This window comes from Panthera tigris, chromosome F2, assembly GCF_018350195.1.
Source record: "Panthera tigris isolate Pti1 chromosome F2, P.tigris_Pti1_mat1.1, whole genome shotgun sequence".
Classification (NCBI taxonomy): Eukaryota; Metazoa; Chordata; class Mammalia; order Carnivora; family Felidae; genus Panthera; species Panthera tigris.
This window is the reverse complement of record NC_056676.1, coordinates 16318637-16343296: the sequence shown is the minus strand read 5'-3', so window position 1 is coordinate 16343296 and position 24660 is coordinate 16318637. Positions and strand designations below refer to the sequence as shown.

The 24660-nt window shown below is 37.7% G+C and overlaps 1 protein-coding gene across 4 annotated transcripts in view; it reads left to right on the top strand.

Moving 5' to 3' along the window:
- ARMC1 (armadillo repeat containing 1) overlaps positions 1-24660 on the top strand; it is a 67880-nt gene that overhangs the window by 11729 nt on the left and 31491 nt on the right. For all 4 annotated transcript variants that reach the window (XR_006212803.1, XR_006212802.1, XM_042972719.1 and 1 more), the window contains exons 2-4: positions 3263-3483; positions 8938-9029; positions 22917-23106. Coding sequence is in view for 2 of the 4 variants with exons in the window: in XM_042972719.1 (XP_042828653.1) it covers positions 3301-3483; positions 8938-9029; positions 22917-23106 (465 nt within the window). In the remaining 2 variants the exon portion in view is untranslated. The remainder of the gene's footprint in view (positions 1-3262; positions 3484-8937; positions 9030-22916; positions 23107-24660) is intronic.

Genomic DNA, 24660 nt, shown 5'->3' with positions numbered 1-24660 from the left:
TTATTCTGATGTAGGCTATCCGGGTCCACATTTCTTGGCATTGGTATTTTAAATGAAAAATGCAACTAGAAAGCAAGCTTATTTTCTTTTGAACTTAATACGGTACTCTTTGTAGAAGAAAGGAAGAGAATTTTTAACTTACATTATGGGTCATAGGTTGCTATAAAATTGTTCAGATCAGTATATTTAAAGGGTTATTTAAAAATTATTTTGAGATCTGCCAAATTTGGGAATAAGAGAGGGTAGGATAGAATGAATACCAAAATATATCCTTTAAAAAACACTTTCCAGCCTATGAAGGCTAACATTTTTATCAAACAGCCTGTGTGAAAATGATACAGTTAATATAGAAAAACTAAATGTATCTAATACATGAATTGGGGTTAAAGTTCTAACTTATCTGTTTCCATTTTCTTAGCTGTTCATAGCTATCTTGTAAAAGCTGCTATGTGAAATCTGCAATACACAAAAATATTGATCATTTAGCAGGATTCAGGCAATTCTCAGAGTAACTTGATATTGGCAATATTAAATAAGGAAAGAAAAATGAACTTTAACCCTGAGGAATTCTCTCTTGAAGTTTTATAAAAACCCTTCTAAGTTGGGGGAGAAATCATAGCTCTGTCTACCTTTCTTCCCTTCAGTTAAGTGCCATAAGAAATGCAGTGCTTGACTACAATTTCTGCCTCTGTTATGTCTGGATTTTTGGTGCCTTGTGGTATTCCTGATCCTTTCCTTGGCTGATGCTGATTTGAGCGCTCTCCTGGTCTGTGGGCTCTGAAGATTGAAAGTTTTAAATGTTTTGACTTTTATTCATCTCTAAGGAACAGGAAAGGCCATAACTTTTTCAGAATCATTCCCACTAAATAGTTAACTAATGCCTTTTTTTTTTTTATGTTTATTTTTGAGAGAGAGAGAGAGAGAGAGAGAGAGAAAGTAGTGGAAGAGCAGAGAGAAAGGGGTCACAGAATCTGAAGCAGGCTCCAGGCTCTGAACTGTCAGCACAGAGCCCAATACGGAGCTTGAACCCAGGAACTGTGAAATCATGACCTGAGCGGAAGTCATCTGCTTAACTGACTGAGACACCCAGGCACCCCTCAAACAACTTCTTAAATAAGAATGGAGCTCTCCTGTTCTAAGGTCCTGCAAAGGGACCTCATCCAGAGTATTTGGTTCTTAAATGGGATTGGGTCTTAGGCCTTTCAGCCAGTAATTGGTTCTTCAGGTTCCAGTTTTGGATAAGATTCATGCTGGTAACAGCACATAAAGCTCAATGGTAAGCTGGTTTATAAACAGGGATATTCAGGATGCCAATCTCTATAGAGGCACCTAAGAGGCAACATGCCCCCAAACGTGTTAGTCTTATCTGTGTGTTCAGTCTATTGCTTTTTTTCTGAATCCTTTTTTAATTGCCATAGTAACAATAATATTTTCATTTTTTGAAAATAACCTGCCAAATACTATTTTGCTAAAGCCCTATTTTCTCTGAGTCCTTTAATTTTGCATTTGCTTGCATACTTAAAAAATTTAATGTATATTTAGTGATTTCTTTTTGCCATGTGGTATGAATTAAAGCTTGCTTAGCAGTGGTTTTAAATTGCTCAGAAGTCATTCCAACACCATTTATTGAGTAATCTTACTATTTTTGATGGAGTTTTTTGGCTCCACGTAACTTAAAACTGTTACTTATTGAGCATTTACAGTGTCAGGCACCAGTCTAAACCCTTTTCTGTGTGTTATTTTATTTAGATAGTACACCATTTGGTAGCTGCTATGATTAGCCCTATTTTATAGATGAAGAAACTGAGACAGAATAAAGGATTTGCCAGAAATCAGGTTTACCAAGTAGTGGAGCCTTGGTCTGACTCTCTGAGAGCCCACTTTCTTATACTGAATGTATATAAGTAGCTTTCCTGGGAGAAGTATCTCTCTACTGCTCTGTGCCCCACCCCCCTTTATTGTTTATAGCTTTGTATATTTCAACATATGGTAAGGCTAACTCTGCTTTATTACCTTCTCCGCGCCCCCCCCCCCCAAATAATCTTTAATAGCCTTTTTGGAATTAGAGAAAAATTTTATCCCTCCTCTCCCGCCCTACTTGTTACTGTTTTTGAAATTGGAATTAAACATACTGATTGGGACGTATGGGTGGCTGTTGGTTAAGCATCTGACTTCAGCTCAGGTCACAATCTTGTGATTCATGGGTTCAAGCCCCCCATTGGGCTTTCTGCTGTCTGCCTCTCCCCTGCTTTAGCTCTCCCTCTCAAAAATAGATATTAAAAAAAAATAAACATACTGATTGATTTGTGGAAAGTATTTACACCTTTATATTCTTACTGATAAGGAATATACTGTGTAACTTGCTTAATGGAAGTTATTTTTAACTTTCTGCATATATGACTATTATTTCTTGATATTTTTTTCTTTGACTTTTGTACGTTTAGCATGTTGTATTTTCTAAAATACTCTGTTTATTTTTGTGGGAAAAAGTTTTTGAATTTAAAAGAACTGTATGGAAAGTGGAAAGACCTGATTAGTTTAGGAGATAAGATTTTAGCCCACTTCTGTACTTTTGTCACCTGGGGCAAATTATTTAACTTCTCTGTGACTGTTTCCTTATCTGTCAAGTGAAGTACCTCAAATTCTGTGTCATTCTTCCAAGTGTGGCACAGGTGTGCTTAGATTCAGTTCAGCTTCACCATGGTCTCCCCAACTCCTGGGGCCTCAGACACAGGGTGAGGCTTTTTTGTTCACAGCTTTCTTTGACTCCTTTTTCCTAGGGGATTTTATCTTTTGTAAATCCAGTATGCTGGGTTTTGTTCATAGATAAATAAGAAAAAAAGCTTTCAGCTAGCCACCTTTCCCTGAGGCACTTGTTTTAGGCTCCAGAAATGTTCTAGAGGAAAATAGCGCTAGCAGTGGTACGATTGGAGAAGTATAGTGAAGGTCGTGAGCTTGAACTGTAAAGATCTTGTTTATTGTGACTTTAGTGTTAAAATATGTATTGCTAAACGGAATTTATTGGAATATTGAAGATGACATATGTTCTTTAAACATTGTGCACACAGAAATAACTTGATTTTTTTTTTTTTTAGTTAGCTTCTTATGTTCATTTTACTTAAACTGGGATTGCCAATTCTCAAGTTTTTGTGTGATTTAGATTCATCTGTTTCTTTCTAAGGGTGTTGTGATCTTGATTATTTAACAAATGCCATAATATACCTCAGCAGCCTTGAGCTAATTTTGCAAACCATTTCTACAGAATTTAAGAAGATTTTGTTCATGTGTACGGCATAGAAGATGAATTCTTCCTCCTCCACCATGAATGAAGAACCTGATGCTCTCTCGGTAGTTAACCAGCTACGGGATCTAGCAGCAGATCCATTAAATAGAAGAGCCATTGTTCAGGATCAGGGATGTCTGCCTGGCCTTATTTTATTTATGGACCATCCCAACCCCCCTGTTGTCCACTCGGCTTTGCTGGTAAGTTGCCTGTAGTAATTTCAGTCTTGGTGTTACAATTTTGCAATTCAGGAGAACTTGAAAATGTTAGATGATGTGGTAAAAAACTTAAAATTGACTATAGAGCAAATAGTCTGTATTTCTATATACGCAAACATATATGTACCTTTGACACAAATGGTAGCATATTATATGCATGAAATGTTCTGCAACTTCCTTCTTTCACTTAACAAGAAATCTTGAGGATTATATCAGTATGGATAGACACATGAAGAGGAAACTTACTGTTTGGGTTTTTTTTTTTTGTTTTGTAATACCTTTATTAAGGTCTGAATCACATGCCATACAAGTCACTTATTTAAAGTGTACCATTCATTGGTTTTTAATGTATTCACAGAGTTGCACAGCCATCACTACATTCCCGTTTTACAACATTTTCATCACCTCAGAAAGAAACTCCTCTACCTATTGCTCCCTGCCCCCCAAACCCTTTCCTAAGTAGCTACTGTATATATATTTGCCTATTTGGGCAAAAATGCCTATATATTTTTTACATAAATGGAATCATAGAATATGTGGGTTTTGTGACTGGCTTCTTTCACTGTTCCCAAGGTTCATCTACATTGTAGCATATAATAGTACTGGCCAAATAATACTCCATTGTAGGGGAATGCCACATTCTCCTTATCTGCTTCTCAGTCGATGGACATAGCACTTATTTTAGCATAAGATGGGAGGGAAAGGTAAGGAAAGGGGAAGACCAGAAAAAACATGTAGGATCATGGCTGATAGCGTAGAAGGAACTACTGTGTTATGAGAAATGCAGGAGCTAGAGAAATGTGAAAGAACATTGCAATCAGGCAAGTCCAGAATGTGATCATTCCTCGAGGACAGATAATCTGGTTGTGTGAACAGTAAATGGCATTAAAAAGAAAGGCAGTTGGCTGGAGGAGAGGAATAGTGGTAACTGTTAAAGATTAAAAGTGATTTAGCCTGGGTGGCTAGTCAGTTAAATGTCCAACTCTTGGTTTCGGCTCAGGTCACGATCTCACTATTTGTGGGATGGAGCCATGCTTAGGATTCTCTCTCTCCTCTCTGCTCCTCCCCCACTCATGCTCTCTCTTTCTCTCTCAAAATAAATAAATAAACAAACTTTTTTTTTTTTAAGTGACTGAAGAGACAGATCAGCCAAGGGTAATATGTGGACCTGATTTTTAGATTCTGATTTGAACAAATCAACCATAAACATATGACAGTGCGGAGCCGACTCAGGATTCTGTATCTCTCTCTCTCTCCCTCCCCTGCTTGCTCTCTCTCTCAAAATAAATATAGACTTAAAAATTTTTTTTTTAAAAATCATAACAAAAATGTTTAAAAAAGAACATTATTGTAAAATAAATCTTAAACTCCTTGCCCTCCTCTCCTTTTTTTCTGAGAGAGAGATAGAGAGTGAGCAGGGGAGGAGCAGAGAGAGAGGGAGACAAATCCCAGGCAGGACCACGCTGTCAATGCAGAGCCCAACGTGGGGCTGGAACTCACCAACTGTGAGATCATGACCTGAGCTGAAACCAAGAGTCAGATGCTTAACCGATTGAGCCCCCCAGGTGCCCCACAAACTCCTTGCCCTCTACCTAGAGACCCATTTAGTCTAATTTCACAAGTTTGTACAGAGCAATAATATATGCATTTTCCCTTCCAAAAATCAAACTTCATAATACAGATTTTCTGTTTTACCTTCATAGAGTGAAGTTTAATAGGCAAAACAGACATTGACAAGTGAACATTAGTAACAAATGGGAAAATTTGCATGGTCCCTAGATTGGTTTTATTTCAATATGAATAGCAATAAGGATAAGAGAGAGCAATAAGGATAAGACCAACACCAGATAGGTCTTGGGATAGGTCTCCAGATAGGGACTTGGGGTAGAAGGAAGAAGTGGTTTTTTTTTGTTTTGTTTTTTTTTGGTGGACTAGACTTGGACCTATTTAAATTTGGAAGGCTGGGGGCTAAAAAAGAAGGAGGAGGCTAGGGGCTGCCAGAGTGGAAGAGGTTTGAAGAGGAGGCCCTGAGAGTTGCTACAGAAAATGGGACAGGTTGCTGACTGAGGAGAAAGGTGGGGTTGTTCAGCAGTTTTGAGGTCCTGACTAGTTTGGTGACACTGGATTGGTAAGATGCTTACAGCTCACAAAATCCCTTTTCACCTCCTTCAGGCCACTACAGGCCCTGAGGGCCAAAGAGTCAGATTTGTTCAGGGTTGATTTTTGGCCAGGTAAGTTACACAGAAGGCTAGCAAAGGGAGTTTAGGATTTTGGCAAGAGAGTGGTTGAAATGATAGACTGTAGATGCCAGGCTGAACAGGAAAGGAAGTCAAGTCATGGAGGGACAGAGCTAGAGAGAAAGTAGGAGGGGGGATACATGGGTGCAAGTTCCCACTGAAGTTGAAGAGCAGGTGTGGTGGTTTTTAAATTTTATCTTCACTATTGGCTTATTAGCTATACTCTTGTTTCATATGATTTCTAATAACACTGCTATGATTCTTTGTTCCTCTCTACATAATTCTTTTTTCTGGCTTTTTTTGGTGACTTTATTACTGTTTTTCAGCAAATGATTATGATGTGCTTGATATGGATGGTCGCCTTTGTGTCTTGGTTTTGTTCTTGTGGGATTTGTTGAGTTGCTTGGTTGGGTCTGTGGCTTTATAGTTTTAATTAATTTGGGGAAATTGTCATCCATTGTAATTTCAGGGTTTTTTTAATGCCTCCTCACTCCGTATGTTAGGTACTTCATGTTGTCCTACAGGTCATTGTTGCGCTGCTGGTTTTTTTTTTTTTTCCTTTTAAGTCTTTTCCCTCTCTGTGCTTCATTTTGGATAGTTTCGCTATATTTTAAGTTCACTGATCTTTTTTTCTGTAGTGTCTAATCTCTTAACCCATTCAGGGTTGTTTTCATTTCAGGTATTATGTTTTTGTCCTCTAGAAGTTACATTTGGGGATTTTTAACATCTTCCATTTCTTTCCTCATCACACTCATGTTTTCCTACTCATCCTTGAGCATATGGAGCATATTTACAATAGCTGTTTTAATGTCCTTATTTTCTAATTCCATCTCTGTCACATCTTGGTCTCTTTCTATTGATTTTTTTCCCCCATCCTGGTCAGATCCCTCTTCTCTCCTATTCTGTTCTGCAAATTCTAGCCACCTGGGGTGTTTTCTGACACCAGCCAATTCTATTTCCGTGCGGACACCAGCTCGGTGTCCAGCAATTCAATTCAGTTCAATTCAATTCTGAAACTACCCAGTTGGAGTTAAATGTCAAACTCCCTCAATTTAAGGCTCACTCCCACAAGACTACATTCACTTCAAAGGCCAGTTGCCAGTATCAGGTCACCTGTATTTCTGACTGAACAGCTATAAATTAGGTGTTCTGGTGTCCCCCTCCTCAGGTTTGATAATTTACTAGAATGGCTCCAGAGCTCCAGAAGCCACTTGGCTTACATTTACCAGCTTATTGTAAAGGGTACAAATGAATAGGTACATGGGGCAAGGTCCGGAAGGGTCCTGAGGGCGGTAACGTTTGTCCCTGTGGAGTTGGGATGTTCCTGGCAGACGGTTGTATTCACCAATTCAGAAATTCTGAATCTCCTTGTTCAAGAGTTAAAATTTTTTTTTTAAGTTTACTTATTTTGAGAGAGAGAGTGTGTGAGCAGGGGAGGGGCAGAGAGAGGGGGCGAATCTCAGGCAGGCACTATGCTATCAGCACAGACCCTATGCAGGGCTGAAACTCATGAAACTGACATCATGACCTGAGCAGAAAAATCAAGAGTCAAACGCTCAACCAACTGAGCCACTCAGGTGCCCCTGTTCAAGAGCTTAATCTTCAGCACCTTCCTACTCCCAGTCAGTGGGTGGGGCTGAAAGTTCAGCCTCTAATCTCTTGGTCTTACTAGTGACCAGCCCCATTCTGAGGCTATCTTGGGGCCTCAGCCTACCTCACTTCTTTTACATAAACCCAGGTGTGATCAAAAGGGCTGCTTTAGGAATAACAAAAGAAACTGCTATCATTCAGAAAATTCCAGGGGTTTTTAGGAGCTCTGCACCAGGGACTGGACAAAGACCAAATATTGATTGTTATTATGCTGCACCATCCTAACCTCCCCGCCTCTGATATCTGCATCCTTAACCCAGCAAGACCCCTGGGCTCCATTTGGGTTCCCCATCCCTGTGCTAGTCTGAAAACTGCCTCCAAAGCAGTAAGGTGGGGCACTTACCGGGCCCCCCTCATATTTCTCTTCTCTCAGGGGTTACAGTCCTATGCCACCTCTTGTTCAGTGTGTTTAATATATGTTGTCCTATTGGCTTTTTGTGGATGGAGGTCAGTTCCCATGGCAGTTAATCCTTTATAGACTGAAGTGAATGTCAAGGTTGGGAGGAGTTGCAGAAAGAATAGGAGATTTCGTAGATAGTACCATTTTCAGTAATCACCAGGCACTTGGGAAATGTACTACAGAGGACCAGTAGCAAATGTGAAGGTCAGCAGGCTGAGATGGCAGAGTTGTGGATGGTGTAGTTCACAGATCAGAGATGTATTCCTAAAAATCTGGTACCAAAGTATTTGGTAAGTGATGAGAGATTAGGAGGTCTGTAGAACAGCTAAATGAAATCCTTAGAGAACCAGCATGTGAAATACTTGAAAACTATACTTTTTTTAACATTTATTTATTATTGAGAGACAGAGAGCGAGAGCAGGGGAGGGACAGAGAGAGAGGGAGACACAGAATGTGAAGCAGGCTCCAGGCTCTGAGCTGTCAGCACAGAGCCCGACATGGGGCTTGAACTCACAAACCGCGAGATCATGACCTAAGCCGAAGTTGGACGCTTAACCAGCTGAGCCACCCAGGTGCCCCCAAAATATACTTTAAATTTTAAGAGAAAAGCACCCTAGAAAAGTAAAACTTGACAAAGTAGAAATCTGTGAATTCATCTTTTGTTTTTCAATAAAAAGGACACTTTAAAGGTGAATTGTAAAATTAGAAGCAGTTCATTCTGTAAAGGTATTTTTATGTTTTGTCTCGCTCAGCAGTTTATTTTAATTAATATGTAAAAAGCATCTAGGGGGAAATGGTAGCTATTGAGACTACTCCCTAAAATTAATAAATGGAATGTGGTTTCATGTATCTCTGTCAAGATGAAGTTGTGAAAATAAAGCCAGAACAACCTAATTTTGACTTACAGATAAGTTAGGGACCATTATTTCAAAGAGCAGATTCAGATACTTTAGCTAAAAGGATCATTTCTTCCCTAGGGGTCTGCTGTGATCATCGCATTTAAAGAAGAGTTTCTAAATACTTCAAAACCAATTGATTCTAAAAACAAAAACTTATTTTTCATCTTTTTCCTCTTGCAGTAAGTTAGTAATGAGTTTAGTTTTGAATAGTCTGGAGTTGTAAATTAACCTGTCACTGTTTTTGCTGTAGGCTCTTCGGTACTTGGCAGAATGCCGAGCTAACAGAGAGAAGATGAAAGGAGAACTGGGGATGATGTTAAGCTTGCAAAATGTTATACAGAAGTAAGTACAATAGATGGTGTCTCCTAAGGCAGTGGAAAAATGGATCTTCCTGTTAAATGTATGTTGTAATATACAGTGAAATGTAATACATCATTTCACTGAAATTTTTATTCTAATATGAAGGCATACTTTTATGGGTTTTATGTCTAGGAGTGTTCTGATTGTCAGTCTTCTGATTATTCTTAAACATTGATATTAATAGTATTTATGAAAATGCTCAAATTTTATTTAAAATGTTGATAAACATGGTTCTTATGAATCATATTTTTAAAAAGAGAAAATCCTACCTTTAAGTTTTGTGAGGTATATGTAAACAAAGCAACATAGGTTACTAATCACATTTGAAAGTAAGCAGTATTATAGTACCTTACAAAGTTCTTTTGCTACTTCATCCCTGTCTTACTCAAAAGAACCATCAGGAATAGACAAAGATGTGTGTGTGTGTATATATATATATATATATATATAATAAGTATATATGTATATATATGTATATATATGTATATATGTATATATGTATATGTATGTGTATATATATGTATGTATAGGCATATATATACATATAAGGGAATATTACTCAGCCATCAAAAAGAATGAAATCATGCCATTTGCAACAGCGTGAATGAAGCTAAAATATATAAGTGAAATAAGTCAATCAGAAAGACAGATACCATATGATTTCACTCATGTGGGAAGGTGGGGAAAAAGGGGGGAGGGAAACAAACCATAAGAGACTTAACTATAGAGAACAAACAGGGTTGATGGAGGCAGGTGGGTGCGGGATATGCTAGAAGGGTGATGGGTATTAAGGAGGGCACTTGTTGTGATGAACCCTGGGTGTTGTATGTAAGTGATGAATCACTAAATTCTCCTGAAAACAATACTGTATGTTAACTAAAATTTAAATTAAAAAAAAAAAAAAAACTTTGTCAGTATCATGGCAAAAAAGGGCTTTTGATAAGATTTTTCTGAGCATTATTAAGACATTTCTCAGAGACTTAGAGGTATTTGAATTTTAGCAAATGGGTGGTTTTTAATTGCACCTTTCAGCTTACTATGGTTTTCACATCCATTATCTTTTTATGTTACTTAAAACTTTTTGAGATAGATTTGGCAGATAACAATTTTATGGGTGAGGAAGATACAAAGAGTCCATGTTACTTATCTGTAGTCCTTCAGCTCTCTTGCCCCTGGGAGTGTCTGGTTTTGTTCCTTTCTTAGTCTTTGCCGATTTCCTGTTAGAAGACTAGGAACTGAAGATTAAGTGTTTTGATATTTCCACTTTGTCTGAAAGCAAAAAAGCTATGCTTCTGAGGCTTAATCTTAGTTTACTTTGTATTTTGATCTTCTACTAGACATGACTGCCTTTAAAACTATGAAGGGTAACCATTTAATTTATCTGATTTAAAGTGAGTAATCACCAACACAACTGTCTTCTATTGGCATTCCATTTCCTGCCATGCAGTAGTGAGAAATAAAGTGTCCCAGTACAAGGTATACAGATGAGGTATTTTACAACAATACAGAAGTTGTTACTCTCCCCACCCACCTGCCCAACTGCATCTTTTTTTCATACTTCTTAAAAATTTTCTATTTATTTTAAAAGGCTTTGGGTGCCATTTCAGAGTCTGTATTCACCTTTAGTTTCTTGCAAGGTCTGATGCAGCTCCCCACATCAGTCTCAGTCACAGCTAGCTTCTGAGCTACAAGGGTGGGATATGAAGTCTCCATTTACAACCTTCCACCTCACCTTGAAAGAATTCATTAGTTGTAAGTGTCCTGTTCACATCACAGTTCTAGTGCAAACCTAATCTCACATTGCATCTTTGACACATCTGATGGTTTAGCTTATGCATAGATTCACCATGGAAACCCCCACAGCATTCTAGGGCATAAAAGGGTCAAGAATAATAAATATCCACTGTAAGGGACCACAAGAAAGAAATCTTGGAGTTTCTTTGGCTCGAGTGCTCACAAAAGTTCTGTAATTCCCAAATGCTAAATGGTTAAATTATATCAGTGAAGAATCATCGAAACTGACTTCCAAGACAGTGTGCTTTTTTTCTTGGTGTCCTTAGCTTCTGGATAAACTTTATTTTATTAATCTTATTTTTCAGAAATCTCTAAAATATTTGTTCTTATGGGGTCAGCTGCCTGATAGGATAGTTCTGTGGTGCCTTGATCTTTGATAATGACCAGATAGAGGCTGAAGTTTTTTTCTTGTTTTTATTGAAGTGATCAGTTAGGAATAAGTAATAGAAAGTATTAACTGTATCAATTGTGTTAATTATCTCTATGATTTGAGGTCAATTCCACCAGCAAAAATCTGGATTCTAGTTCTTACTTGAGACAATCTCTTTGACCCTAAGTTTCCTTATCGAAAGCCTATAGTAACACCTGCAAAGTGATTGAGGATCTAATGATCTAATGGATAATATATGTAGAAACGTTTTGTATATCCTAAAAAGTTGTATAAAATAAAAGGTTTCATTATTGTTTCTAGTATGCTTCAATGCCATATAGGTAACAATTTTGTTTTAAATGTTTACTTTTGAGAGAGAGAGAGAGCAAGAGAGAGCAAGAGCCAAGCGGGAGAGGGGCAGAGAGAGGGGAACAGAGAATGCGAAGCGGGCTCCCTGCTGTCAGCATCGAGCACAATGGAGGGCTTCAACTCTTGAACCACAAGATCATGACCTGAGCCAGTCAGACACAAAACTGACTGAGTCACCCAGGCACCCCCATATAAATTAACTATTTTTACTGGCATATTAGCTCTTTTGGAAAGCATAGCATGGATGCTTCTGTAGTGCAGTTTTATTCATATGATGAACTTAAGATTGTGTTGTCCTTTAACAGGTATAGTTATTGAAGTTGAAAATTTATGTGGTAAAAATTATTTAAATGTAAGAAATTCCATGAAAAAATTTAATGTTAATATGTTAAAATGTACTTTAAATCTGAACTTTAAAGATTTAGAGCAAGTTTTAGAGGTTGCATAGATTAAACCTGTAAAACAATTTTTTTTGATTGGCTAATGTTCTGGTAGATATGTGTATATGTGTGTGTGTGTATATGTGAGAGAGACATTTATAAAATAGTAGGGAGACTACTTATATTTTTGTAAGAGAAGTGGTGTGTCCATTCAGGTCATTATCTTGGCTTATCATCTGGAAAAGAGATCTTGAAATGGAGTTAGAAATGGAAGAGGTTTGTTGTGGGGTAAGGCCTGTAAAGATAGAGGAGGATGAAGCAGGATTAGACTCCAGTCTTTAGACTTCAGTGCGGATCTGTCATCTGTAAAAGGATAATGGAGAGGAAACCGAGTGAGGCAAGGAGAGTCTCAGATTGCAGTGCAGATCTGATAGTCAACTCAAAGGGGAGCTCACAGCAAGGATTGCCCTGTGAATGAGACTTGCACTGGGCAGAAATGGCCACCTAGTGTCCCCACTGCTCAGTCGTTGGCTGGGGACTGCCTGTGAAGAGCCAGGCCTTGGTATAAAAGCTTGAATGGTGTGATGGATCTCAAAGCAATGACAGCTGCTACTCCACTTTCTGCACCCAAAGGGCAAGCAAGCTTCTTTTCTTTTCTCTTTTCTTTTCTTTTCTTTTCTTTTTATTTAATGTTTATTCATTTTTGAGAGAGAGAGAGAGAGAGTGCGAGCCAGGGAGGGGCAGAGAGAGAGGGAGACACAGAATCTGAAGCAGGATCCAAGCTCTGAGCTGTCGGCACAGAGCCTGATGCGGGGCTCAAACCCACAAACCGTGAGATCGTGACCTGAGCTGAAGTCAGACACTTAGCTTAACCAATTGAGCCACCCAGGAGCCCCAAGCAAGCTTCTTTCTTAAAGGGAGATCCATGCAGTGTATCTCCTTGGCTGCCACAGTGACTTAGTTTTATAACTCAAAGTGTGTTTTTTTCGGACAGTGTGGTGATCATCTTAGAAATTTATTGCTATATTTGAATGTTTTTAGAAGGTTAATAAAAACTGAGTTTTGGCTCGTAAACATTAAGACTGTGAAGTATTAGAGAAGTATTGGAATCAGGTTTTGGCTCAGCATGTTTAACTTATGAACTGTCTCATGGCATGGACTTGATTTTCTTTTAGGAAATTAGGTTGGTCAGGCATTTTTCTTATCTTTTCATCTACTTGGTTCTTTTGGGTACCTTTATTAAAAATCAGAACGTGGGGCACCTGGGTGGCTCAGTCAGTTAAGCGTCTGACTTTGGCTCAGGCCATGATCTTGCGGTCTGTGGGTTCGAGCCCCGTGTCAGGCTCTATGCTGACAGCTCAGAACCTGGAGCCTGTTTCAGATTCTGTGTCTCCTTCTCGCTCTCTGCCCCTCCCCCACTCGCACTCTCTGTCTCTCAAAAATAAATAAACATTAAAAAAAATTTTTTTTTAAATCAGAATGAAAAATTCTCATATATGGTAGGGTGAGTTTTATATGCATAACTGCTTTGGTAAATGTGTGTTCTTTAGACATTTTGCATTGTGTCATGTGTGTTACTATATACAGATGTCTGATCTATTGATATCCTAACTTAACTAGTTTATGAACGAATTGGCATCCCATTATTATATAGATCACTTTGGTAAGCCATAGCACAAGAGATTTATATTATATACCCTAATTGCTTTCTTTGATATGGTTATCCCATGAAAGCCAGCCAGTTAGGATGTGATTCCAATCAGTATTTCTATTTGGGAGTACTGAGTTAGGGAGAGTTTTAGCTATGATTCTATGGAACTCTGCAACTAAGGAAGTGTAAAAATCTCCCCATATTCCAGAAAGACCCATGGAACATAATATGCTGCTCTATTGACTGAAGGGAAACCTTTCACTTGGCAGTGATTGAAAGGGAAACCAAACCTCAAAAGTAGGTGTGGAAAGTGGACATTATTCTTCACATGGGAAGCTGAGAAAAATGTTTTATAAACTAGGAGAAATTCTGCATACTAAAATTTTGAGCCTTAATCACTGTCTTATGTTTTGTTACAGAATTTTGCTGAGATTTTAACATTTATTTAACAGCAGGTTTCCTTGTGTTTATTGATGCTTATGGATTGATAGTTGAATTGACTCCAAAGTCGCTATTACTTTCAGTTCTCTGTCATTGAGAATAAATCTGGCATTATGTTTAATTTTAATTTCTTCCATAAATAACATTTCATTAGAGGTTAGAACCTTTTTACATTTTATTTTTTAGTTTTGGATTCCTTTTTTGGAGACAATTTTCAAAATGTTGACTCAGGAGAACATCTAAATCAGGTTAAGACAATTTGTATTGGTATTTATAGGACATTGTAGTTTGTATTTTAGGAGTAATAGTTCTGCTATAAGATGCATTTTATAAAAGTGCTTGTGAATATCTAGTATGAAATATACTATAAGTAAAAGCTGCTTCAATAAAATGTGGCATCTCAACTTTAAAATATCTCATTTCATCTGGAGAACTTCCTAAAATCCTAGATTTTGAAACAGTGCCATAATAAACAATGGTCTATTCTTCTTGCTAAAATCTTGGGTGAAAAGTTTGTGCTTTATTGCTTTGTGTTCTTTATTTCCTTATGTGGTTTTTGCTTCTTGTTTCTGTGTTCTTTTTAAAAAGTAGTTAAAATTTCTTTCATTTCATTTATTTATTTAATGTTCATTTTATTTTAGAGAGCACAAGTGGGGGAGAGAGGGAGAGAGAGAGAGAGAGAGAGAGAGCGCTCGCGCGCGAGGGAGTCTTAAGCAGGTTCCATGCTCAGCACAGAGCGTAGTGCAGGGCTTGATCCCATGACCTGAGCTGAAATCAAGAGTCAGATGCTCAACTAACTGAGCCACGTAGGCACCCCTTACTTTGTTTGATCAGTATGCAAGCCCTGTTCTCATTGTTTCTATTTGCCTGGTCAACATTTGCCCATTCCTTTATTTCTGAATCACTTTGTTTTAGTTGTGTTTTGTTTTTTTGAGCCAAATGGAAAATCTTTTTGTTTTACTTGGTGAACTAAGTCCATTTATATTGAGTGATTGATATATTTAATCTTCATTCGTTTTTGTGATAGTTACTGTGTATGTTGTGTTGCAATAGTTGTGTTTTTTTCTCTGCATGAGGTTTTCTTTTACTTTGAAAATTTCTTTTTTTTTTTTTTTATTTAGAGTTTATTTATTTATTTTGAGAGAGAGCACACAAGTAGAGAAGGGACAGAGAGAGAGGGAGAGAGAGAATCCCAAACAGGCTCCACGTTCAGCATGGAGTCCAGTGCAGGGCTCGATCTCACACGCCATGAGACCATGACCAAAGCTGAAATCAAGAATCAGAAGCTTAACTGACTAAGCCACCCAGGTGATCCTTACTTTGAAAATTTCTTCTCATACTTAAAATGGTTTGTTTTACTGTTACAGTGGTTGCTCTTGTACTTATACTTTTAAAAAATATTCTAAGTTGTCTGTTTTCTTATTTAAACTTCCACTATCTTGATTGTTAGTTTTAATGGTAATTTTTTGATTCCCACCTGTTAGGTGTTCCATAGTCACTAAACTTTTTCTACTTTAGTCTTTTCTTCTCCCTTGTCCTTTTTTTAAAAAATTGTTTGAGTATAGTTAACACATAATGTTACATTAGTTTCAGGTGACTCCTTTTTTTTTTGAAGTTGGATTATTTCTGCTTTGTCAAACATTGATGTGTTCTTTCATTCTCTTTCCCACCTTTGTTTTAAACTTAGATCCACAGTTAAACATAGAAAATGCTCATTGTCCTTTTGCAAAACTTTTCTGGTCATCTCTTGGTTTAAGCTCATTGTCTAGTAGATTGTTCAAGAAAGGCTCAAATATTCCTTGACTTCTTTCATGTTTAAAACCCTTTTTCTGTAACTTTAATACTTAAAGGACAGCTGGACTGGATCCATGGCTCATCTTTTGTTTTCTTGAGATTCTTGAAAATGTTGCTGTGCTTTGCCTTGATTTTTATTCTCTTTTTTTTTTGAGAAATCCGATGCCAATACATTTTATAAAAGGTAAGGGCAGTAGTGGTAGTTAATATATATTATCAGGAGCACTCTTCCATATAACCATTTACCTGCAATATCATTCTTTTTTTTTTTATCATGTTTATTTTTTATGAGAGAGAGAGAAAGAGAGAGAGACAAGAGCATGAGCAGGGGAGGGGCAGAGAGAGAGGGAGACACAGAATCCAAAGCAGGCTCCGGGCTCTGAGCTAGCAGCACAGAGCCTGATGTGGGGCTTGGACTCCCGAACCATAAGATTGTGACCTGAGCCGAAGTCAGATGCTTAACCGACTGAGCCACCCAGGTGTCCCTTGCAATATCATTCTTAATGGCTGTGGTTACATTCCACATACTTTGTAGTTTTTTTTAAGTGTCTTTTTGTAATTATTTAGAACAGAGGTTGGCAAATTTTTTTCTATGAAAAGCCAGTAAATGTTTTAGGCTTTGCTAGACATAACAGTCCCCGTTGCAACTACCCTGGTGGGTCAAAACAGCCATGGTTAATATATAAATGAATAGGCTTTGGCTCAAGGATCATAGCTTCCCTGCCTTGGATTTCATTGTTACCTAAACAGAGCTGTTGACTTCCTTCTTAGAACCCTTTTTAATTTAGGACTGTTTTTTGCATTGAAAAATGAGGGATAATTTTCTGGGTTGCATAAATGTTACCAGAACACTTCTTAGCAAACAACACTGAAAAGAAAAGCAAAAGCAACTCCTAAAGGAAAATTTAAGAGGTTTTTCAAGATGATAGATAGCAAGTCTTCAACAGTAAAATGATATATTCATTGATTTTATGTAGTATGTGGAGGTTTTAACTGGCCTTTATGAGCAATATGAAATGTTTATAGCGGCATCTAGAATTAGAGTGAATTGGTGTTTATGACCAATAAGGATATATATTCAGAATTAAGATTATTTTTGATATATAATAAAGGTCAAGTTTCTTGTAGTTGTGTTTTATGAATAACATGAACCTTTTCAGTATGGATAACTAATTAGAAAAAGTGGTGAGGAATCAATATACTTCATTATTTAATAGTGAATTACTGAGAACAAAATTCCAATTACTTAGATGAAAGAAATTTTCAAGATAGTCTTTTTTTCTGATGTCACATTTTAAAGACTGAACTAAATCCAGGGCATTAATCAGCTCTTTCAATTTGCAATTGCCTAAGAAGATGAGGGCAATTAATTCTTGTTTAATTATACAGTCTCTCATATTTATGGCCAAATATACCATAAAACTCTAGACTTTTTCTTTTTGAATGTTTTGAATGATAGTATTTGAACAGTAATTTTTTTTTTTTTTAAGACTAGCTTCCACATCTGTAGACGGTCTTGGATTTTTCTTTTTGGTTTTAAAAGCATTTTTTAAAAGTAAGGAAATAATTATTTATAATTGATTTGTTGGGAAAAAAAAAGGTATAATTGATTTGTTGAACGGGTACTTCATAGTGCCCTGATCACGAAGTAACTGTAATTAAATTTGCTTATATGCTTTTGTAAATTTAATTTTGCCTAAGACAAAATTTTACTTAGTTTTGAGAGGGATCTGGGCCTGTAAATAGATCCCTTAACCGTTTCATAGGAAGGGTAGCAATAAAATTAGTCCTATGAGGTACACCTGAAAACCATACTTAACAGTGAGGCCATCGTGTTGATTTGATTATGTTATTCTTTTAAAATCTTTTGGTTTTATGTAGGTAGAAATTGAAAATCTTCCAGAAGGGAATTTATTAGTGTGAAAATGATGAGATTTTGGAATTATGAAACAAGTTAAAAATGGTGGTCATAGGAGTATTTATTTCATAGAACCATTTTTCTAATTATCTGTAATTGCTTTGTTTAAGCAAACATAAGATGTGTGACTATAAGTATAGTTTTGTTGTAAATCCTTAATTTTCTTTTTTTCTGTTTTTTGGTAAATCTGTAATTTCTTTTTTTTTAAGATTTTATTTTTAAGCAATCTTTACACCCCATGTGGGAGTCGAACTCACAAATACTAAGATCAGGAATTGTGTGCTCTACCGCCTAAGCCAGCCGGGTGCCCCAAATCCTTAATTTCCTAAATGAAAGTTAGTACGAGTAGCCTCTGTAGCAGCACAGGCAATTGTAAATGCACACGTATCACCTTTGCAAATTGTTCTTATGAATAAATGGAATTCTCTTCCCTCACTCTGTTGCTACTAATGTGGAAACTGGTAATACAGGTGTATGAGAGAATTAAGCCCCAGAGCCCTAAGGAATCCAATAGATGTACAGATTATCTTCTCTCCTGTGAGTCTAGAATGGTTTTAACTCTATACCATCCTTTGGAGAATTAAGAAAATTGTCACTTATAGTTTTTGTAGAGCTAATTTCTTTTGCAGGACCTTAGTCAGAAAACGTGTTAGAGAAATGGTTTGTCAGACGTATGGGAGTAATAATCAGGAAAAGGAAGGTTAACTTAAAGAAGTTAACAGCAGAGGTGATCTTCCCTTTTTTTCTAAAAATTCTGTCTCATATGGTAGTTGTTAGCCACATGTGGCAATTTAAATTAAAATTAAATTTAAAAACCAATTTTTCACTTGTACCAACCTTATTCCAAGTATTTAATATTCATGTGACTAGTTTACTACATTTCCATCATTTCAGAAAGTTATGTTGGTCAGTACTGTCCTAACACTTTTTGGGTTTTTTTTTTTTTTTTTTTTTTTTTTTTTTTTTTTTTTTTTTTTTTTTTTTTTTTTTAGAGAGAGGGCACAAATGAGTGAGGGCAGGGAAAGAGAGAACCAGGGCTCACTCAATGCGAAGCTTGTGTTCGCCCAAAGTGGGGCTCGAGCTCACTTCAAATTGGGGCACAAGCTCATGAACCGTGAGATCATGACCTGAGCCGAAGTCCAATGCTTAACCGACTGAGCTACCCAGGAGTCACAAAACTTCTTTTTTAAATTTTTATTTAGGGGCACCTGGGTGGCTCGGTTGGTTAAACATCTCTCTTTTTTTAATTTAATTTTATTTTTTTTTAACATTTATTCATTTTTGAGAGAGAGAGACAAGAGTGCAAGTGGGGGTGGGGCGGAGAGAGAGGGAGACACAGAATCTGAAGCAGGATCCAGGCTCTGAGCTCTCAGCACATAGCTTGACAGGGGCTCAAACTCATGAAGCATGAGATCATGACCTGAGCTGAAGTCGGGTGCTTAACTGACTGAACCACCCAGGCTCCCAAACCTCTCACTCTTGATTTCAGCTCAGGTCATGATCTCACGGTTTGTGGGTTCAAGCCCTGCATCGGCCTCTGTGCTTACAGCAGGGAACCTGCTTGGGATTCTTTCTCTGCCCCTCCCTAATGCTTTCTTTCTCTCAAAATAAATATTTTTAAAATTTATTTAAAAAAATTTATTTTTATTGTAGAGAGAGTGAGCGAGCACAAGGCGGGGGGTGGGGGGAGGGAGAGAGAGAATCCCAAGCAGGGTCCACTCTTAGCATGGAGGTTCCATCCCATAGCTCTGGGATCATGACCTGATTCAGGATCAAGAGTCAGGCCCTCAACCAGCTGAGCCACCCAGGTATCCCTAAAACTTCCTTGCCTAACTGTTTAAAAGGCTATTCTTATGTTTTGGATTACTTTTTTTTTTTTTTTTTAATTTTTTAAATGTTTGTTTAGTTTTTGAGAGAGACAGAGCACGAGTGGCAGAGGGGCAGAGAGAGGGGAAGACACAGAATCCAAAGCAGGCTCCAGGCTCTGAACTGTCTGCACAGAGCTGGATGTGGGGCTCGAACTCATGGACCATGAGATCATGACCTGAGCCGAAGTGACTGAAGCTGCCCAGGTGCCCCTGTTTTGGATTACTTTCATTTCATAGATTATTTTCTTAACAAGTTCCAGTAGAAGAATTACAGAGTCAAAGAGTATTTGGAAAACAATATTATTCCAGTATTACCAATTATATTCTTACCAGTAGTTTACATTTTATTGAAAATTCTCAAACATTGGATGGATCACTACATTGCTGTTCTCCTATTCTACTCTCTCCAATTCTAGATCAGTTTAAAAAAAATGTTAAACCATCTCTGTTCTTTGAGGTTGACATAAGATGGATGGCTTGGGTGGGTACATAAACTCACTGAAAATGTAGAAAATTTTTATATTTGCATTTTTTGTGAAACATTCTCTAATTTTACACCAGATTGTCAAGGGGTTAGTAACCCTGTATGGTTTAGAACTACTCTTACAGTTGTTATTCTGCAGAATAGGAAGATAATTATTTGATGTTACTGTGTTTTAATATTTTATGTCCCTACTGCTTCATCTGGAAACAAAGTTTTTGAAATAGTGTATGTGCATTTCAGAAATTTTATAGGAAGCTCATTAGTTGAATCTTCTATTTGATGATTTTTTAATTTGATGCAAACACTTGAAAACAATATTGGTGGTGAAGAGGGGTAGCAAAGACACTGTTTTTTTTCTCTTTTAAATTCATGAGTATCTGTAACCACTGTCCTCATATTCTACAACTTTTGGTTGGCTAGTATTTAAAATATCTCAGAATTAAAAAAAATAAAAGGGGGCTCCTGGGTGGCTCAGTCGGTTGAGCGTCTGACTTCGGCTCAGGTCATGATTGTGCCGTCTGTGAGTTCGAGCCCCGCGTCGGGCTCTGTGCTGACAGCTCAGAGCCTGGAGCCTGCTTCGGATTCTGTGTCTCCCTCTCTCTTTGCCCCTTCCCCGCTCATGCATGCACGCGCTGATAAATGTTAAAAAAAAATTTAAAAAAAATCTCAGAACTGCAGTGACCTTTTCAGTACTGTGAAACAGCTATCAGAAGAGTGCTGAGACATTTCAACCCCCCACCTGAAAATAGTCTTTTTGATAGCTTCTTGCAATACACAGTCAAAATCATTCAAAGTAATTGATCTCTTTGGTCAACGGTAGCCCAGAAAACCACCTGGTATAGTAAATTGAGTGCTTGGAAAATTGCCAGATTAGTACCCCTGGAACTGAAGCTCTGTATAGCTTAGAAGGTTTATAGTCTGAATATCAGAAATTGAAGTGTTCTTGCTCATTCAATAAACGGATGGCAAAAAGTTTTGTGAGGCTTTGTGGAAGGTAAAGAGAGAATACATATCCATTCTTCAAAAGAAAAAAAGAAAATTATGATCAATAGTATAAGTACAATCATAGTACTTTAAATGTAGAGGGTGGAATGGATTGTTGGGGTGGGAAAGCTTCACAAAGAAGATGGTGGTTGAGGTTGAACCTTCAAGGAAGGAGGAAGAGTTAAAAAGCTTATGTCTTTTGGTTGAGGAAAAGGCATCTGTAAAAGGTGTTCATAAAAAGACAAAATGAGCTGATGTTGGCAGAGCTGAATGGGGACAGATTTAAAAGCCTTGAATGTGTGTTATAAGGTTTGGATTAATTAAACTTATCTGTAAGTGAAATGAGGGTTATTTTTTATAGTTATGTATATTTACTGTTTATTCAACTAATAAGTGTTAGATCTGTGCTGTCCAGTATGCTATACACTTGCCACACGTGGCGATTTAAATTTAATTCAAAGTAAATAATCATTTTTTTAATTGTGGTTGGTCAGTAGCCTCATGTGGTGAGTGGACAGTGCAGCTATCAAACATTTCTATCAGTGCAGAAAGTGTTTTGGACAGCATGGCACCAGATGTTTATTTGAGGACGTATAGTAGGATTTAAGAGTTCAAGAATGGAGGAGCTCCTGGGTGGCTCAGTGGGTTAAGCATCTGACTTTGGCTCAGGTCACGATTTGTGAGTTCGAGCCCCCCATCATTGGGCTCTGTGCACTCTGTCCCCCCCTCCACCCCGCTTCCCCTCCCCTGTGTGCCTGCACTCTTTTTCTTTCAAAAATAAACATTAAAAATTAAAAAAAGTTTAAGAATGAAAACTTTTGTTTTTAGTTGTGTGTTTTTTTTAAAGAATTTTGTTTTTAATGTTAATTTATTCTTGAGGGAGAGAGAGAGAGAGGGTGTGAGTGGGGGAGGGGCAGAGAGAAGGAGAGACACAGAATCTGAAGCAGGCTCCAGGCTCCGAGCTGTCAGCACAGAGCCCAATGCGTGCCCGAACTCACGAGCCGTGAGATAATGACCTGAGCTGAAGTCAGACGCTTAACCAGCTGAGCCACCCAGGTGCCCCAGTTGTGGTTTTATAATATATTCATGCTTTGTAAAAGATAAGTAAAAAATGTAAATTAAGAAACAATTTGAATTTATTAAGAAATCTCTTTTTTATAATGATTCTAATATGAATGATCCTCTCCTAATTTGTTTTCTCCTTTTGGTTTTTTATGTGTTGTACTTTCTTGAAGGTCAGGGGACCTTCAAATTATATTAATGTTAATCCAGGGACAGGTTCTAATCTAATCTTTTTAGTTGATTTCCTGTTTAATGATTTTGATTAAATGTGCTTTTATTTATTTTTTTATTAAAAACTTTAAGTTTTTATTATTTTTTTTAACATTTATTTATTTTTGAGAGAGACTGAATATTAGCGGGGGAGGGGCAGAGAGAGGAGACACAGAATCTGAATCAGGCTCCAGGCTCTGAGCTGTCAGCACAGAGCTCGCCGTGGGGCTCAAACTCACAAACTCTGAGATCATGACCTGAGCTGAAGTTGGATGGTCAACTGACTGAGCCACCCAGGTGCCCCTGAATGTGGTTTTATACTATTATAGTGATGAGTTTTGAATCTCAGTAAACCATGGTTTTAAAATTAGAAGACCTTATTGTCAACTAACTGCTTTTTCAATGTTGGTTATTCTAGGTATTTCCTTTAAATTGAATGAAACATCAGAATGAAGAAAACAAGGCTCTGCAAAGTTGAATAAAATTACAGAATCAATAGAGGTGACCGGACTAGTTTATTAATTTATATGTGTTTCTTTTCAAGGTCTACAACTCCAGGAGAAACAAAACTGCTGGCTTCTGAAATTTATGACATTCTCCAGTCTTCCAGTATGGCAGATGGTGATAGTTACAATGAAATGAATTCACGTAGAAGGAAAGCTCAGTTTTTCCTGGGAACTACAAACAAACGTGCCAAAACAGTGGTTTTGCACATAGATGGTCTTGATGATACGGTAAGACTTTTATAAACACGTGGTTCATAAGGTAGGGTCAGGAAGCAGATGATCCTTCTGACAGATCATCAGAAGGTTGTAGTAGCCTAAGGCTATGTAACAATCCCTATGTCATTTACTTTACTTCATCTCATCACATAGACATTTTATTACCTCACATCATCACAAGAAGAAGGTGAATATAGTATGATATTTTGAGAGAGATCACATTCATATAACTTGTTACAATGTATTGTTACAATTGTTCTATTATTTATCTCTTACTCTGCCTAATTTATTTATTTTTTAAATGTTTATTTTAGAGAGAGAGAGAGTGAGTGACCATGAGTAGGGGAGGGGACAGAGGATCTGAAGTGGTCTCTGCACTGACAGCAGATACCCCCGAACTCATGAACCACAAGATCATGACTTGAGCTGAAGTTGGACATTCAACTGACTGAGCTGCCCAGCACCCCTGTGTCTAATTTATAAGTAAACTTATCATATGAATGTGCAGGAAAAGAACATAGTATGTATAGGTTTGGGTACTTTCTGCAGTTTCAGGCATCCCCTGGGGGCCTTGGAACAGATCTCCTATGGATAAGGTATGGGTGGGGTGGGGAACTACTGTAAATAGTTTCTTCACTGACACCAGTGATCTTTTTTTTTTTTTTTTAAATTTTTTTTAATGTTTATTCATTTTTGAGAGACAGAGACAGAGCATGAGTGGGGAAGGGGCAGAGAGAGAAGGAGACACAGAATCGGAAGCAGGCTCCAGGCTCCGAGCTGTCAGCACAGAGCCCGACACGGGGCTCGAACTCCCAGACCGTGAGGTCATGACCTGAGCCGAAGTCGGATGCTCAACTGACTGAGCCACCCAGGCATCCCACCAGCGATCTTTTTATTTTTATTTATTTATATTTTTTTTCAGCAGTCTTGAAGAATAAATTCCAGAGGGGCATTTTGTTCTAAAGGTGTCAGTTAATCAGAGGATGTAACAAGAAGAAATAGACACATCCACAAGTAGAGCTGGAGATTTCAACACCACTCTCAATTAATAGAACAAGTATACAGAAAATCAGTTAAGGATATAGAAGACTCAAATAGTACTAACAACCACCTTAACCTCATCGGCATTTATGGAACACCCTCCAGCCACAAGGTAGTATCCATTCTTTTCACATACACACGGAACATTTACCAAGGTAGACCTTATTGTGGGTCATAAAACAAGTCTTAATAAATTTAAAAGAACTATGCAAAGTATGTTCTCTGAGCACAATGAAAAGCAAGTTAGAAATCAATAACAGGTATTTGGAAAATCCCCCAAATATTTTGGAAACTAAATAATTTATTTCTAAAATAATCCCTGAGTCATGGGGGTGCCTGGGTGGTTCAGTCAGTTAAGCGTCCGCCTCTTGATTTCAGCTCAGGTCATGATCTCACGGTTCCATGAGTTCAAGTCCCACATCAGGCTCTGCACTGACAACTTGGAGCCTGGAGCCTGCTTCGGATTCTGGGTCTCCCTCTCTCTCCGCCCCTGCCCTGCTCATGCTCACTCGCTCGCTCACTCTC